The sequence below is a fragment of the Mycteria americana genome, chromosome 12, assembly GCF_035582795.1.
Source record: "Mycteria americana isolate JAX WOST 10 ecotype Jacksonville Zoo and Gardens chromosome 12, USCA_MyAme_1.0, whole genome shotgun sequence".
Lineage (NCBI taxonomy): Eukaryota > Metazoa > Chordata > Aves > Ciconiiformes > Ciconiidae > Mycteria > Mycteria americana.
The window spans coordinates 9,210,510-9,229,054 of record NC_134376.1 but is presented as its reverse complement, the minus strand read 5'-3'; the positions used below and the strand labels follow the sequence as shown (position 1 = coordinate 9,229,054).

The window sequence follows — 18,545 nt, the reverse complement described above, 5'->3', positions numbered from 1 at the left end:
TCAGCAAGCTGTTACTGCTACCTTTCCTTGTAAATGAAGCCAGGACAGGCTATCCGTAATCCCGTACCAGTGCTGGCATGCTCTGTTCAGCAAATTGCCATTTCAGGGTGAGCAGGCAAGCCAAGCACTAAGACCTGAGTGAGGATTCAATCTCTCGCTTTTCCCCCTTCTTAAGACTTACATCAGTTGCTTCTTGGGTGGATTGTACTACGTGAGATACATGTGCTACCTGTGTCCTACATATACCTGTACCACATGTAGCCCAGATGAATTTTCATAAGGTTACCTGTCACAAGGTTACCTGTCGCAAGGATTTTCTCAGGGACCAGCTTTGCTCTCACCAGGGAGCAGCTGCTCCCTCTCTTGCACCCCACATGGATCAGGAGAGCTGGACTTGCCAGGGTGGGTCACAGAAGAGCATGGTGGAAAAGCTCTGCCATCTGATTATCTCCACCCTCTATTTATCTTGCCTTTGTGTTAGCATTTTACAGGATTTTTAAGACCAGTAAGTTTATGGAGACTCTCTCATTGTATCTTTAAATTTACAGGCTACACAGGAGAGCTAACAGCAACCCTACAAGACTAAAACGTTATAGGTAAAAGACAAGATACAGTGACAGGAACATGTGTGAGCAACCACAATTACCACTGCAGCTTACGTGAGGAAAGATTTGTTTCACATACTATTTTTTTCTTCTGTTTTTTCTTCTTTAAACAAATAGTTCTGTGTGGAGTGAAAGCAGTAAAGCTGGTCTCTTATGGACTTGCATTTGGAGATTGTCCTTGTCCATACAAACAGAGCTCACACCGTACATCTTCCCTTAGCAGGGGCACTGCTCAGCCCTCTCCCCTATTCCTGACTACCTATTGTCAGCAAACTTGAAGAAACTCGGTATATATGAGACCTTTATCCACTTAGTCAAGTTTTATTAAAGCTGGTTAAGTTCACAATTTATCAACACAGAGGTGCAGCTGGTGGACAGACAAGCAAGCACTGCAGGAGGCACTGCGTAAGCCTCGCTTCCCCAGAAATGAAGGATAGAAACCCACAAGTATAAAGTTACTTCCCAGCATTTTAACTATGCAAACATTTAATTTGCTTTCAATTAGTTATTTATGAATCTTTCATATATTGCTTTTATTATAATAGCTCAGGACTGCATCCCGGATTACACCGACACTTTTCAGAAGAGATGTCAGGCAGTTGACTGCAGCCCGGTGAGAAGTGCAGGCTGTGGCCTTTTTTTGGATACTCCTCAGTGAGGACTAACCGAGGAATTCACTGGCTTTGCGGTTGCAAGTCCCCGTGGTGTCGCGCCATTCCAGTCCTGTAATGCCAAACCTCCGGTTTGTTATTTCAGGTAAGATGCTTTTTACATCACTGTGATAACAGTACTGGTTAATACTAACTGGCTTCATTCAATTGATTTATCATTATTACAAATCCAGTATTTGAAGTTTTAAGGCATCTTTTAGTATCAGTTTGGAATAGCCAGCTGTCTCATTTCTGTCAGTCTTTACTGAGCCTGAGTTTAAGCTGGCTATTGTTCGAGTTACTTACGCTCTAACATAATTGCAAGTGTGTCTTTAAGTGATTAAAATTTAATATGAACATTCAGACGTGGCACAGCTATAACGGAAGAGGTAGATGTGTTCAAAGTTTAATTTTTGCCTGGGATGGGTAATTGAAATTCTGCAGGTCCTGACCCTTTTCACATCCTCCCAGGCACGAGTGACCACGGAGCTGAACAGAGACCCACTGCCGGCTCAGGAGGGCAGGGACCTTAGTGCCTATTTGCTTATGATTGTGTTTCCTCTTCGGGGATTCTGGCTGTTTTCCAGGTGTTTCTAATGCTCTGTATCTCTCTGAGCCATGTCCCGCCACCGACTGTCCAACCGGTAATCAAGAGATGGTGTGTTTTTCCTAAACAACCTGTTCAACAGGTATCTCACTGTGGACAGAGCCCTAGCCATCCACAGGATGCTTTGGTCGTGGCTGTATGAAGACACATGGAGGTAAGAGCCACCACAGGATGCTGCGGGAACCTGGCAATGCTGTGGGATGCTATGGGATCCCAGGGATGCTGTGGGATGAGCAATATCCCAGGAAGGTTGTGGGATTCCAAAGTTGCTGCAAAATGAGTGGGACCCATGGGAGCTGTGGGACGAGCAGGGCCCCAGAGGGCTGTGGGACCCCAGGGGGGCCGTGGGCGCCTGTGAGTGCCGTGGGATGCCAGAGGTGCTGCGGGACCCCAAGAAGCGCGGTGCAGCCCACGTGCGGGGCCACCCGTCCCCGCTCCGCCCGCCCGGCGCCGCGGGCGGAAGAGGCCGCCGGACGGGGACCCGCCGGGGCCGCACCTGGCGGCGGCGGGGGATGGCGGCGGGGTCGGGGGCGGCGGAGGTGAGCGCCCGGCCGCGGCACGGCTGCTGCGGTGCGGCGGGGATCTGCCGGTGCCGCTTCCCGCCCCGCGGCCCGGCCGGACCCCGCAGCCGCACACCGCCGCGGCCCGCAGGCACCGGCCGAGCGGCGCCCAACGGCCCCGGCGGGGCGGGGGCGTGTGTGGGGCAACAGCCCCAACGGCCGCTCCCCGCCGGGGGAGCCGGGCCGGGCCGGGCCGGCGGTGAGGAGCCCTGAGGCCGCTGGCTGGAGCACGAGTTCCCTCGGCGGCCGGCCCCGCGTTGCCCTGGCGGTGCTCGCCCTGGGACATTGGCAAGTGAGATGCAGAGAACACCTGCGGGAGCTCGGGTGACTTTAAATCTTTCATTGCGGCACAGCGAAGGGATGCGGGTAGCTAAGGAAGTCAGCAGCTACAGACTCTAAAACGCCATGGCTGTCAGGGGTGAACCCTTGGCCGTTGTACGGATGGGAAAGAACCTCCACGTTTAAGAAATAAATGATTCGCAATTACTTTTTTCTTAATATGCTCATTGACCCTTTCTGTCACATAGCAGTTATTTTATTCTAGTTCCCCTGGAAAGTGAGGGTTTGATAGCCTTGTTCTCTGACACACCTTCTAAAGATCTAAGTATCAGGTATTCCTCTTTCCCTCTGAAATCCTCATATATCTCAACTCCGTCCACTGCCAATGATAACAACACAGTGTATTCTTAATTTACATTCAGCTGATGCTACTTAGAAAGGAGTTGAAAACATCACTTTTCTCAGATGTCTGTCTGTGTGATAAACCAGGGACAAGTGGAAGAAGCATTAAAGATCTCTTTTGCTCTAGGGGATGTTTTGTTCTGCTGCTGTTCTGCTTGGCCCTGCTTGCTTGTTTTTTAAGCACAGAAACTTAAATGCAATTTGTTAATCTTTAGTGTTTTCCTGACAGCTCAAGATTCCAAATTCAGGCATGGCCCTATATCACATCTGACCCCTAAAGGCCATCTTTGAGCTTGTGACCAGAATGAATCGAAATAAGACAAGGAGGTGCATTTCATATAGGCAGCAATTTCTCTTCTGCTAATAAAAAATTATGGTCTGTACCATTATTCTAATTCTGACCCACTTGTGGAAAACATCTGAATTCATGTTCTCTGCATTAGGGAAATGTTTAGTTTTATTATTCTGGATACCATTTGCAAATAAATACTTAGTCCAAAAAGGCAACCTCTGTTATGCATTTTCAGGATGCTGTCTTTAATATAGCATACAAACATTTTAAATGTTTGTAAAACGTAAAAATTACAATTAAACAAACTCTTAAACAATTTAAGCAGAAAATTTAAATGGGTCTTTTAAAAGAAATCTTTGAAATCTGGAAGTTTTGTAGCTAGTGTTTTGCTTTTGTCTTTATCTCTCTTAAACAGGTTGCATTAAAGTAAAATTTTGCTGGTGTGAATAGAGCTTGTTAACATGAAACTCACTGGAATCGTCTGCATCCAGGAGCACTATGGAGCAATTTTCAACATGGAGGAGAAATTGTTACATGTGTCTGGTAATAGAAGACAGTATTTCACCGACAGAAAACTTATTCTGAGTGGGGTAGCAACACCCTGGCGCCAAACCTCTAACTCCAAAGTGAACGGAAATGCTGGAGCACTGAATGAAAAAAGTATGAGAGCAGTGGTGACAGGAGGCGGAGGCTATTTTGGGTACAAGCTGGGATGTGCTCTTGCCTACGCAGGAGCTTCTGTTGTTCTGTATGACATACACAAGCCTGTCTGGGAAATTCCCAATGGAGTAGTGTGTATCCAGGTATGATCAATTATATTTTCACAGCTGTCCAAGTTAGTTCATTTGCCGTTTCCATAATGTCTTACTAGTTTTCACAGAATCCAAATACCTAATTGCAAATTACTGCAAATTTCAATAACTGTTTTAACTCTGTGAATATCCCACGTGATTTTTTGTCAACTGATTTTAGTATATCTGAAATAAGGAAAACAGTGAAACCTGTCATGTGTAGCAGAGAGTACCCGCTTCACCTCCTGACTCTGAAGTACTCCTCAGGACCCAGTCGCTGCCCTCATCTGTGCCTTAGTGTAATCACCTGTAGAATGAACATAGGGGTATTATGAGGCTTAACGGATGTTTTTAAAGTCCTTTGAGTTCTGTGGAAGAAAGTAGGATTATCAGCAAGTACTGAAATGGGCCTAGCTTTTTCAGTCCCAGGACGTACAGTAAGTACAACTATACATACGCATTCCCACTGTGCTAACTCACTGTATGACAAACGCTAACCTGCAGCTTTGCTTTCAAGTCCAAATATCTTTTCTTATGTATTACAGGCAGATGTCAGGGATTATGATGCCATATTTGCAGCCTGTGAAGGGGCTGACTGTGTATTTCATGTAGCTTCCTATGGAATGTCAGGAAGAGAGCAAGTGAGTCCAAATAGTTTTGTATTTTTCTGTGTGATTGCCCACACTGAGGATGAGAGACTTGATGCTGTAACACTGTGTGTTAGATTTTCTCTCTTCATATTATCCTGAGAGCCTGAATCCACCTCCATGCTGTTTTGGTAAATTGCTCTGTGCAAACTGGTGTGCTGGCTGTAAGCAGTCTGCTTGCAGTTCTGTCTTCCTAGTTGTGGAATGATTTCCTCACCATAAGAGGCTCTACCCGTAGCCTGGGAGGGCTTTTCAGTTGGAAATGGCATTGAAGAGTTCTCAAATAGTGCGAGGACAAAAGGAAAGACAAGGGAGGCAGGTTTCCTCCAAATCCCTGATCCTTCCCTAAACCTTTCACACTGAACCCCTAGGTGTAAGGTCACTCGGAGGAATAAAACCAGAAATAAATTATAAATTATTTTATATAACTAAATTATAACAACGGCTTCATTTCAAGTCATTGTTTGCCATTGGGTAAAAAGCTGTAAGGATGTACTTGATGTAGGACTCTGAGCCACAGTTTTTATGAATAAAGTTACAAACACACACACACCCTTTTTTACCTTATTACTGAAGTTCCTTTTATTAAATTACCTTAGCTGGATAGAATATCTCATTCAAAGATGTTTGCAGTTGAGCAATGCATACTTGGAATTGCTCTGGGTAGAGACACCTGGTCACTGAAGTGCTACTGAAACGTGGATATTTAACATATTGCTGCAAGATGTATAATAACTGGAAATGGAAATGTATGTTCAGAAGCACCGCAATTCTCTTTGCTTCAAGTAAGCTGGTCAGTAAAAATACAAGAAAAATACAGGCATAGTTTAAAAATAATGATTTGATCTCTTGAAGTCTGAAACAGCAGTCTAAATGATCTTTTTTATAATCAAAGCACTAAACTCATAACCTTTATTTGGGGACATTTATAACATCCCCCTATTGAATTTAAAATGTATTATCATTCAAAAATGCACAATTTATTTATTTTCCTAGTTGCACAGAGAAGAGATTGAAACTGTAAACATTGATGGAACAAGATTCATCATTGATGGTGTGTATCTAACCTTGCCATTGGGTGTTTGTATAGCATATAAAAATATTATACCACTTAGAAAAAGCCAGTTGGCTTTTTTGGCACAAACTATTTTTTACCAAATACTTTACATTTTTGGCAGAGATGAGGAAACATGTCATTGGGGTTTTTATTGCTTGATTCTGCTATGGGGTGTGATATGAGAGCCAGCACTGTAGTTCAACCACTTCAGCTTTTTGTAACCGCGTTTGACCTGATGTGAGAATCCGTATCCATGTAAGGAGTTAACTATTTCCATGTGTATTTTGTAGCAGTAAACCTCGTTGCTATCCAATAGCTTGTGCACAGGTAGTGGGCAGCCCTTGAAGCAGATGACTTCTAGCCACCTGCCTGGCTAGAGCTGAAGCCCATCTCCCTAGGCTGGTAGCAGCCCTCCCAGAGGCATAGTGTTAGCTTACAGCATCCAAATTAGGATGTCCCAGACTGTAAAGCACTTGGTTCTACACTGATGTCTTCCCTTTAAATATGCTTTGCATTTTAAATCACCCAATCATAAAATGGAAGGATTTGCTCTTTTAAGATTTGGCAGTTTCTCAGAAAAAGCTCATGCAAACTTTTTTTCCATATTGTTTCAATTTCCACTAAACTAATTTACTTTATACATTGCCGCAGCCTGCAAACAAAGGAACATCGCTAGATTGATATACACCAGTACAGTAAATGTGGTCTTTGGAGGGCTTCCTATTGAAGACGGTGATGAGGAAACTGTGCCATATTTTCCAATTGAAAAGGTATTTTGGTTGTATTATATTTTCAAGTTTCCTCTTTGTTTACTTTCTTGTTTCTGAAAAAGCCTGGAGTTTTCATGACCATGTTTTGCCTGATGCCAGAATCCAAGTATAAGAAAGAAAACTAATTTACACTCTTTGTAGATGCTATTCACAACCTTGACACATCAGTTTATGTACACTGCAGTTTATATTTCTTTGTTTCCTATCAAGGCTTTGACTGTGGAAAATAACTCATACAGTGTCCCGTTAACATTAATGAAATTCCACCTGGACATAGGGATTGTGTTATATGGCTTGGTGCCTCTTTAGCCATTTATAATTTATATGATTTTTCTGTTTCTCCCTTATTGAAGATGACATATATTCAATGTAGAGCTGATATGGAAAAGCAGCCTATTTTTATATGGTTTTATTGGATTTAATTAAAAAGGAGAAAGTACTTCTGGGTGCTTTGCATACACGGTTGGGTTTTGTGTCCCTCCTCTCTCCATCAAGTACTTCACAGTCTTTCAAGAAGTAGAGATGGCTAGAGAAAATATTGAATAATATTTTGAATAATATATCAAATAATATTTTCTCTGGGACAGTGCCACAAGAAAGTGAATGGGATAATTCAGACCAATCGTAATGTCTTCAACACTTGGCTTTTGACTTTTCTGTTACCTGAAAAAGAAATCCAGATTACAAAGCAGTGATCAATTACGTTCTTGGCAGCATTCAAAGCATACATATATTTATTGCTTCTCAAATGTGCTGAAATTAGTTAACTGGATTTGCATAAACAGAAATGCTTGCTTACCTTAGCAACATGCATGCGTTTTATCCTAAACTAATACCCCATGGCTTCTGTATTTTGAGGTATTTGTTGCCATCTGCTAAGTAAAAACTAGTGGAGAAGAGATGCCCCTCTGCTCTGTCATTTCAAGAACAGATAAAAACATACTTGCTTTTTCTCTGTAGCATGTTGATCATTATTCCAGAACCAAATCGATTGCAGAACAAATGGTACTAGCAGCTAATGGAACTCCACTAGCAGGTACTTTTGTCTTAGCATGAATTCATAGTGGAATTTACTCCTCCTCTTCTTGTTCCTCACTAACATCCTGTATCCTGTATCAATCCTTAGTGGACAAAATTGTCCAGCAATTATGAAATCAAGTTGTCTACCTCCTCTCACAAACTAAAAGATTTTCACTTAAAAATCACTTTTAATTCTTTTTAAGTTCCCACAGTGTCCGTAAAAGGTTTTAGCATGGTAGCAATGAGTTCAGTATGTTAATTGAAAAGATGAAGACAGCTATAAATTAAACAAAAACAAGTGTTTAATGTCACTGTATTATGCAACATAAGTAGAACATGAACGCTGATTAAATTGTAAGCCCCCCCTCCGTGCCGAGTTATATATTAAAATCTGAAGAAGCCACCTGATACTACAGCCTGGAATTATTTATTAGAGCTTCCCAAAGTTTTCCATGTTGAGGAAGACAGTTATACACTTGAGTACTTAAGCTCACCTGTAAGATACTATAACTGCCAGTGCAAAACAAATTAATGTAAAGTGCAACATGATTCTATGTGACCAAGTGATACTGAGCTAAATTTAGCTGTAGACAACTTACAGAAAAGAATCTCTTCACTTGATACTTGCAGAGGGCTATAAAGAGATATAAAGTCAATGGAATGCCTATTGATGGGCATTCCATTCCAATAGAATTAGTTTAAAAAATAAAGGGTTTTTTCCTTATTTCCTCTTTTCTCAGCAGCTCTTCACATCAAAGACCCTTTTCATTTTAGGAGCAATACACGGTTCTGCATTTCTCAATGACACTTAGAGCATCATTGTTCCAAACATCCCATTTTGATCCTGTGCTATAGCAGGACTGAGTATTTTGCATGTTTTCAAGTACTATTACGAGCAGTTACTAGCAGGTGATGAACCAGCCAAGTGATATACTTGCGATGTGACTGGATTTTTATGATGGTCCTTACCTTCTCCCACTGAAGTTATCAAGAGCTTCTGCAGCAGTTCTAGTGGGAGCTGGCCGTGCCTACTGTTGAGAACCGTTCGGCTCTATCTTGTACTGCTAGTGAGTCACTGTTTCACATCAATAATTTTTCATGAGATCAGTTGGTTTCATTCCACTTTCCTACCAATAACTTGCTCACTTCAGCAAACTCATCACCACAGTTGGCACATTCATCCACTGCTTTGCCACAGAGACAAAGGACTGGTTAGAAGGGTTTTGAAATATCTGGTAATTTCTAGGAATTTGACTATGCTGGCAGGACTTCTCTGAGCCTTGTCTTGCTATTTTGCATGTTCTGATTCTGCCAACTTAATATCCAGCTACTAATTCAACACCTTTTGTTCTGTATTATTTTTTAAGATGGTGAAGTTAATTTATTTCAGAGTAAGTTCTGCTACTACAGTCTTTGGTTCATACAAACAAAGAGATAACGTAGTCAGGTGAAAGTCACTTAAGAATGGTCTTACCAATTCTTCCAGGAGGTGGAATACTCTACACGTGTGTTCTTCGCCCACCAGGAATCTATGGACCAGAAGAGCAAAGACACTTGCCAAGGCTAGCGGTATGTATTTTAATTTTTTAATCAGCAGAATTTTCTATGATATACAACAGCATCACTTATTTGTGTTATAAATTGACTGACCTTCTTATTGAGCAGCAATTCAACAATTCAATTGTCTGTTGAGGATATTATAACTTTTGTTAACAGGCACTACATTATATCTGGAAAAAATGTGTAGTACATTAAAAAAGCCTTTTTTTGAAATACAAACACATGTAAGTCCAGCTTTATAATTTAATGCTTACTATAATTATAAGATTCAGGCCAGTCTATGATATTTCAAATGTCTGTTTGCATGCAACTTACACCAAATGGTTTAAAATATTGATGAAGAGAGATACGGCAAAATATCTTATTTCCAGTCTCAACTATTAACAGCTTTCACTATCCAATGAAACAAGTTAAGGAGTTGGAAGCACCTTCTGGTACAATAGGTTACTGAAGGGCAAACAGCTGAGGTGCTCGTATTTTACTCTTTTTCACTTGCTGTCTTTTAAAGTGCAGGACTAGTACAGTGTTTAGAATATGAACCCTGTAGAATATATGAGTCAGTTATTTTAAAAGCATCAGCTCAATATAAAGTTACGCACAGCTTTGAGGAAAGAATAGATTCAAGCTCACCACATAATAAATATTTTTGTTTTGTGGTTGAGGTAGGGAATTATATTGAAGTCAGCCAAAATATAGTTTATCATCTTCTGAGTGAGATATTTTATAAGAATGGCAAATGTCATTTTAGTTAAACCTGAGATGTTTTCTTTAGCCTCTGAAAAAAATATAGTCTTTTAAAATTTATATTTAAGATTTTAAGCTTATTTATTATGAGCCCATTTTAAGGCATTATGCAACTGTCACATTTTGCGGTTTCTAAAATATTTGTGTTAAATGAAAAATGTGACACCTAGCATTACTTTCCATTTTTTCCCAGCCAAAGCTATTTGTTAAATGTGATCTTGCAAATACTTTTGATCCATTCAGAACTGTACCTTACCTTTCCATGCCATATTTTACTTATCCTTAGAATAGACTTGTATTTTTTGTAAATTCAGGACATAGTGTTCAATATGTTCTTCGATCCTTCCTCATGAGCAATATTTTTAGAGCTCTCTGCACTTCTCTTGATTCTTTTTGATTCATGTATTTTTTTTTAAGTAGAGACAAACCTACATTTAGCTGAACAAGAAAGAGCACTGTACCTCATTTAAAAACCCATTTTGCGTTGGTTTTGTGGTTTTTTATGTTTACAGAAGAATATTGAGAGGGGGCTACTTAGCTTCAAGTTTGGGGATCCTTCTGCTAAAATGAACTGGGTGCATGCAGAGAATCTTGTACAAGCTCAAATTCTAGCTGCTGAAGCTCTCACCCCTGAAAAGAACTACATAGCTGTAAGTAAACAATAAAAGCACCACAGTTTTCATTTGACAGTGGATCCTGCCACTGTATCCTGTACTATAGTAACTACGGTAGTAGCAGTAATGAATATATGTGTTATGGTGCTTTAGCATATGTTGTTGTCTGGTTTTAGTTGACAAATGTGCTATGAACAGTGTGGGACCTGGCAGCTTTGGCTGTGCAGTGTGCCAAGAGTTGGAATATTCCAACAAGTAGGCCGCACCTCGAATACTGTGTTCAGTTTTGGGCCCCTCACTCCAAGAGAGACATTGAGGTGCTGGAGCGTGTCCAGAGAAGGGCAACGAAGCTGGTGAAGGGTCTGGAGCACAAGGCTGATGAGGAGCAGCTGAGGGACCTGGGGTTGTTCAGCCTGGAGAAAAGGAGGCTGAGGGGAGACCTTATTGCTCTCTACAGCTACCTGAAAGGAGGTTGTAGCCAGGTGGGGGTTGGTCTCTTCTCCCAGGTAACAAGTGATAGGACAAGCGGAAATGGCCTCAAGTTGAGCCAGGGGAGGTTTAGACTGGATATTAGGAAATTTTACTTCACTGAAAGGGTTGTCAAGCATTGGAACAGGCTGCCCACCCAGTGAAGTGGTTGAGTTGCCATCCCTGGAAGTATTTAAAAGACGTTTGGATGAGGTGCTTAGGGACATGGTATAGTAGTGGACTTGGCAGTGCTAGGTTTACAGTTGGACTCGATGATCTTAAAGGTCTTTTCCAAGCTATACGATTCTGTGATTCTGTGATTCAGTTCCCTAAGAATATCTCCATCTTTGCATTTCTGTAATATAATATTTGTCATTTCTGGAAGATGAGCAAAGAATGTTTGCTATGTCAGAAATTAAACTGGAAGTTCAGGCAGATTTATCCCCTGTTCCCCTGTACGCAGATCCAGATTTAATGTTCTGAACTATGGTAATCAGCTCTTCCCATACAATATGCAAATAAAAGCACATTTAATTTGGGTTCATTGATTTCAAAAATAGTTGCAACTATTTTCCTCCTTGTAAACACAGTTTTTTATCTGACCTAGAGGCACTACCCTTAAAGTATATTGGAAAGATTTTCAAAGTAGATTAAGCTACTTTTTCTAAAACCCGAAAAGGGAAAGAGGTAACTTAGGCCTTGGTTACACAGATGGAGTCTTATGGATTTCAAAGAGTCTTAACTAGACTGAGAGCAGAACATGTCCCACCATGTGGTGAATGTGTGTTAACAGCCCACATTAGATATGGCACCAACCACTTTCAGTGCATTTGGTGATCTCTGGAGTCAGGATAGCCATTCTGTATAGGCACATCGGTAATAAAGAAATTATACCAAGGCATGTTAATCACATAAACCACTTGTCCACCAATTTCATTGCACACATTAGTGCAGGTGATTGAAACACAGGCAGGTAGTTTGTTGGCTTGTATGTACATCCATGCATATTTTATATTGCTGCATTATTTTTAAGCTATTCATAAAGAGTGAGATAAGGAAAAAGAAGTCAATACATATGCAGTATTATTTTTACTAACTTCTCTCTTCCCTCCCTCTTTAACAGAGTGGCCAGGTGTATTTCATTAATGATGGCGAAAAATTCAACCTTTTTGAATGGTTAACTCCACTTGTATGTACAATATATACTTTATCTCCAAATACATTAATTTCTTTGACTGTATACAATTCCAGCTTTAGTGTGCATGTTAACGTTTGGTATGTTTGCTTTGGGTGTAAGACTTCCGTTCTGAATGTGGGTTTAATTCCTGCTTGAAGTTCAGTGTGATTAGCGCTGTACAAAGCCTGCCTAAAATATTACCTTAAGGCAACTGTCTTCACTGAGACCAAAGGACCATCTAAACCAGTATCCTCTTTTGAGTTGCCATTATCTTCATTTCTTGGGCATGCATCTGTCAACGCTGGCTATTTTGGGTGGACAAAAAATAGAAATCCTAATTATTAATCTGTAATATACATTATTTTCAAAAGATCATTTTATTGTTAACAATGGGCTCAAAAATATAAATATGTCATAATTATATGTCATAATTAGGTATCAGCACACCATGACATTTCGATTGATTATTATAAACTTTTTTTTCCTTTTTTTAAGACTGCCACTTGAAAATTCATAGTGTCTGCATGTAACTGGAATCCCCTGAAAAATTAAAACTCAAATAGTAACAGCAACGATGAATTTTTCTGTTTTATCAGTAAATATTTCCACAAATATCTTCTGTATTGAAACTTTAAAAATTGTTTGAGGTTTCTGGTTTTTTCACTGTATTTTTAATCTATTTCAGTTTGAAAGATTAGGTTGCAGTAAACCACGGATACGTATTCCTACTTCCTTAGTTTATGCATCAGGTAAAAATATTTTATCAACATTTCTCTTTCCTGTCCACCCTACCCTCATTCCTAATTGTAATATAATGTTTTGGGTTTTTTTAATTTGCCCACAATTTTCAGTTTCATGTATAAAAATAACATACTGTGGGCTCATCTAGTGTGCAGCAGTTAAGGGTGAAGTTCAGCTCTATGCAGTGCATTGAAACCAGAATGATCTGTTATTCAAGTTCCACAAAAACAGGTTTTATGTAGGACTTAACAGATGTATAACTTTGTGGAGTTAATGGTATAAATACAAGAAGTTAAATGTAAAAATCCATGACTTCATGAAATATGCTGAAGAGTATCTTTTGCTGCTTTGCTGGTAAATTTCTTGTTCTCCTGTATCCCATGCTCTCTCCAGAATCAACCCCCATGTGCAGCCAGGACAGAATCCCTCCTTGAGTATTTTGTTGTTCCCACATTTTTTATGAAGTCTCATGATCTTTTCACTAGACCTGTCACCAATCCTCCAACCAAGCACCCTAATTCAAGCTGACTGAAGTATTAAGATTAAATCCAACCCCTTGTGAGCAAGCGGTCCTGTTGATGTTAGCAATGGTGCCCTGAGCTCTTAGGCACGGGATTGTCCGTCACTATCATATACAGCATGAGATATGCCAAAATCATAATGGCATAGCAATTTACTATTCTTACCTCAAGTAGAAATCTTTTGTTATGCAGCCATGATAATGGAATACCTTCATCTGCTGCTGAAGCCATTTGTTGAACTGTCCCCACTGCTGACCAGAAATGAGGTAAAGTGTGTCTGTAAACTCCCCTTAATTCTCACAGGATGCTTACATACGTGGTAATACTGAGGTACAATTTAAGATTAAGTCAGTAGAAAGTAAAATACACCCAGTACTACTTCAGCCTCCAGTTTCCAGGGCAAATGTATGCGTTGTACATTTTAGGCAATATATTATGCTCATTATAATGTTTGAAAAGGTAAGAGCTTACGTCTGCAGTCTGGGAGAGGCTGCCTCAGCTCCTTCCTTTCAAGGCCCAGTATCCTGTATGGCTTTGGCTGGTCAGTTGGGCCCTAATTTCTGAAGATATTTGGGCACCTAAGAGATGGCTTTTATCTGCCTCTTTAGGTACATAAGCAAGACCGCAGAACATTTTTTATGGATGTTTTCAAGACTAGAAGAACCTGCTTTGCAGCTTTTACTGCCTCTTTGGGCTTTCAAGATTCTCCTTTGGCATGAACAACTTTTAAAATAATGTGACATATGTCAATAGGACATTGATATAAAGTTGGGGGGGGGTATTTTGCATTTCCTTTAACTGTGTCTTTGCTACCATTTGCAGACTTTGTTCCAATTTCCTATGTATTCATATATTTGTATGTTGCCTCTTTTGCCCTATAGGTACAGAACATTTCTATAACTCATACATTTCGAATAGATAAGGCACGGAGTCAGCTGGGGTACAGCCCAGAGAAGTTTGCATTTGCTGATTCTGTGGACCACTACATTAAAACCAGACCAGAAACCCAGAATCATCACATCTTCCTCAAAGTTTTGCTTTCTTTAATTGTTAGTTTAAGTTTGATCTTTCTTTCTTTAAGATTTGATGGCCTTTCAGTTTTGCATTTTTTTAAAGAAACATAACACTGACCTACATAAACTGCACGTACTCAGTCACAGTACTGCTACCTGGATCATTCTAATATCCACAAGAGTTACTGGCCCCAATGCAATACACAGGCAGTTATTTTTAGATTTTAAAACAAAATTGTAACATATCAGTAGCTGTACTTGAGAAATTAAAATACAGGAAACAATTACGGCCAAATCACTGAAACACACTGGAGTCAAGAGTGTTGCCTTTGTTTATTTCACACCAAAAAAACAACTTTCCAAATCGATTGCTGAAGTAAATGAGAACCTGCAGAAATAACAAGAGCTACAGCCAGCCTGCGGTGCTTCACCAGTGAAGAAAAATGGCTAAAATAAGGAGAAAGATTGACCACAGCTGCTGCCATGTCTCACTACCTTGGGGAACTGCGGAACCAGCAAAGGGACAGACAGAACAGATTACTGTAAATAACACATACCAGCCGTACAGAGAGAGTTCACACTGTGTGAATTTCTTTTGTGAATTAGCTGTATCACTGCACATGAGGGAAAATAAAAGTGTACTTGAAACTTTGCTGAAGTCAGTCCTTGCCTCTGTGTACACTGTTGCAGAACCACTCCCCGCCCTACCCCTGGGGTGCAGAGCCATCTGTGACAGCACCTCGCAGCAGTTCGGGGGCCTAGGGGGTACATGCAGGTATGGTTTTTCACAAGTCAAAACTGTGTATTTTAGATAAATTGGAAGTTATTAGCTAAGTTCCATTAGTTAAGTGCATTTATGTCACAGTAGAGGAATCTGCCACTACAGGTTGTGCTAATCTTTGTACCACTTTCTTTACCTCCTGCAGTTACTGAGGACAACAACTAACAAAGTTTGCTTATCAGCTGAACTTTAGGTACAACTATGGTTTTGCACCTAATTTCTAAAGTGTAGCAGTAGTACTGAGCAAATCCCTGCAGTAGCTAAAGCGAACAATGTGCATTTTGAATTACTGTTCAGCTAAAATGGGCCTAAACAACGGGGGCGTCTGGAGGGCCCCGCTCCCTCCCATCTGCCACTCATGTGGGTGATTTATCACAGAAATCTGTACTTGCACCTTTTCCATCTGCACCTTCTCCAGCCTGTAAAATGGGAAAGGAACCCATCCTTCCATCCAAGGAACCCTCCTGTTACCCATCAGGAGCACCGTGCGAGCAGAAAGAGTGAGCTTGGGAAACAGTACCAGGGATGAGACAGGAGATCGAGGCGAATCAAGGTCGTGGGGCAGGAGGAATCATAGGTGGATTTGAGAATTCTGGAGAAAGTGAGAGCGCTTAGGCCTCACCTCAGTTGCCTCAGTCCAGGGCAGGCAGCAAAGGCCTGGTGCAGGGCCTGCAGGTTGAGGGTGCAGTAACTTGAACACAGCACCGCCGAAATTAGTATTTCTGGTTATATTTTTAAACCAAGAGACACGCCAAGTGAGGAGAAGTCACTTTCCCCAGAACATACCACAACTTTCCATAATTCGATCTTAATCAGCGTGACCGGCAACCCCCAACACCCACGCACCCCGAGCGGCAGCGGGGCGCCGTGCCCAGCCCGTGAAGGCCGTACCGTCTGCGGGCCGCCCCCGCTCGCCGCCAACGCGGCCTCGCTGGCCAGGCGGCGAAAAGGAGCCGCCGCCGCGGCGGGGACAAAACAGCTTGGCAGCGGTGGGATTCGAACCCACGCCATCGAAATGACTGGAGCCTAAATCCAGCGCCTTAGACCACTCGGCCACGCTACCGCCTGCCTCCTCAGCCGCCCGCCAGGCCTCTTTCAGGGGGGCGGCGCCGCCGCTCGCCCCACCCATGCCCACAGGTTGTCCACCTGGGTCTGCGCTACCCCAGCGCCCGCCGGCGCGCTCCCTGCCTGGGAAATGCTACTGCTGCAGTGGGCGCGGCCTCCTCGCTCTCCGACGGAGGGCTCCGCGGCCGGGGCCCCCGGCGGGGCCCGTCCCCCGCCCCAGGCCCTGCGGGCTCCCCGCCGCCGGCGCGCGCCCGACAGGTGGCGCCGCTGCCGCGCGCCCGGCGCCGGCTGCACACGTGGCCTGGGCGCCGCCCGCGCTGACCCCGGACCCGCGGCCGCCGGCCGGGGAGGCCGAGGCGCGGCCCTCTCTCCCCCGGCGCCCCCCCCCCCCCCGCCCCCCCCCCCGGGGCCCTGGCTGTCGGACTGCGCCTCGGGGCACTTTGTCCGGCAGGGACAGGCCGGCACCTAGGCAAGGTGCTGCCCAGGGGCCTGTTCCCCACAGTAGCTGCAGCGGTGGAGCGCCAGCTTGTCCTCAGGAAGGCTTTCCCCGGCGGCACGGATCCGCCACCCCAGGGATGTCCTTGCCGTGGCCACGCAGGGACGAGGGCAGCCCTTCAGTGGTGCCTTTGCAGCCGCAAGAGCAGGTCTGCGCAACCTCCCTGCCAGGAAGAGGGTCTGGTGTGCCCCTGCCCCACCAGCAGGAACCCCCTGCCTTCTCTCCCAGCTTCTCTCGGGGAGACAGCAGCCTGGTAGCCCGTGGCAGCGCAAGTGCTGCCCGCAGAGCTGCACACCCCTGAGCTGCCAGCACACTGGGTGACTAGTGACCTTCCCAGCCAGCTGCTGAGTTGGCATCGCAGTGTGTCTTCAGCTGAACCATTCCCACCTGCAATGGGAAGCCCCTGTGTCTCTGTGCTGCTCAACAGGGAGCTGTGGAGGCTGGTACAAAGTGCAGCTGGTGGCCAGGGCTGTCCATGCGCAGCTTGTCATCCTGCTGCATTGGTGCCTCGCTTACCTGCTTCTGCAGAGCTCAAGCATGGTGTAAGCAGGTGCTTTCCCTGTCCACCTCAATGAGGGAGCTGGGTTTGGCAACCAGAGCCAGATTCAAGCTGTTGCTGGTGAGTAGAAAGATGAATTCTCTTACTCCGGGAGGCCTGCATGAGGAATTTGTATAATTACTTTGTGGACAGAGCTAAAACCATCAGGACTCAATGCAGTGCAATTAATACAGAGAAATTATGTCTACCACTGCTCTTCTTCCTGTAGGAAGTCATGCACTGGTGCTCCAGGAAACTATGCATGTATGTTATATGCACCTACCATATGGCTGAAGTGAGGTTTAAGACCAACTGGATTTACATTATAAAAAGGGACTGCCATAGGAGTATGTAGGCACAAATTGTTGAGAGAATTAATTTATTTACAGGCAACTTTCATCTGGATTTTCAAATGAATGCAGAACAAAATTGCTCTGCAAGTTAGTATTATCTGGGGTGTGCTTTCCTTTTTCCTTTCAAAAACCACAGTTCCCCAGAACAGCAATTTCTAAACACAACCTCATTTAACACGAGCATACTGGAACTTTACAAGCTTTAGTGCTCTTGGAAAATATATATGTGCATTGCTGAGCATACTAAATGAAAGAATAACATACTAGACTTGTAGGTCACTAATTTTCTAGGTTGCCATTTTAAATTAAATTTTTAATATTTTCAAACAAAAAATGAATGTGACTCAAACTCCTTAAGTGCTAAGAATATAATAGGTAACATCTAAATAGAAAACTAAAACTAGAAGATGCAGCATGACTGGGCTAATATCTAATATCAATATACATCTTCAGTATTTCACCAAATGCTTTTTCATCATCACTGATTGTTCTTTTAAGAAAATGTTATAGAGAAGAGAAGCCCCAGGCTTAAACATGAAAATAAGTACAGCCTTGCATCAGGGTACCACAGCTGGCTTATTTAAAAGCACGAGAAATGTGTAGCTGGAGATGGTATAACCTAACTATGTTCCTAATATAGCAGAATGCTCTCCATAAGGATATATAGCATGTATGCTATATGGCATACATGGCATACAGCCATATGCCACTGGGTCCCTTTTAGTCCAAAACAATGCTGCGTATTTACATGAGTTTAATGGCAGTTACTCTTGTGACTTGTTCAGTTGTGCCCA

General features: G+C 42.7%; 1 protein-coding gene and 1 non-coding gene across 3 annotated transcripts; one reads left to right on the top strand and one right to left on the bottom strand.

The window, feature by feature from the left end:
• The first annotated feature begins 1,167 nt into the window (after positions 1-1,167).
• LOC142416099 (putative short-chain dehydrogenase/reductase family 42E member 2) lies at positions 1,168-15,159 on the top strand. Of its 2 annotated transcripts, none has more exons than XM_075515220.1 (13): positions 1,168-1,361; positions 1,843-2,016; positions 3,887-4,198; positions 4,732-4,827; positions 5,830-5,887; positions 6,542-6,660; positions 7,621-7,696; positions 9,167-9,249; positions 10,497-10,634; positions 12,190-12,255; positions 12,929-12,992; positions 13,698-13,771; positions 14,387-15,159. In XM_075515220.1, the coding sequence occupies exons 2-13, from the start codon at positions 2,011-2,013 to the stop codon at positions 14,627-14,629; spliced, it is 1,335 nt and encodes a 444-aa protein (XP_075371335.1). In that variant the 5' UTR covers positions 1,168-1,361; positions 1,843-2,010; the 3' UTR covers positions 14,630-15,159. The 2 variants fall into 2 exon arrangements, with proteins under 2 accessions (XP_075371335.1, XP_075371334.1); XM_075515219.1 differs by having other exon boundaries at positions 3,811-4,198.
• Positions 15,160-16,280: 1,121 nt separating this feature from the next.
• TRNAL-UAG (transfer RNA leucine (anticodon UAG)) lies at positions 16,281-16,362 on the bottom strand. The gene has a single exon. It is a non-coding gene; the product is annotated as a tRNA-Leu (tRNA).
• Between the last annotated feature and the right edge of the window lie 2,183 nt (positions 16,363-18,545).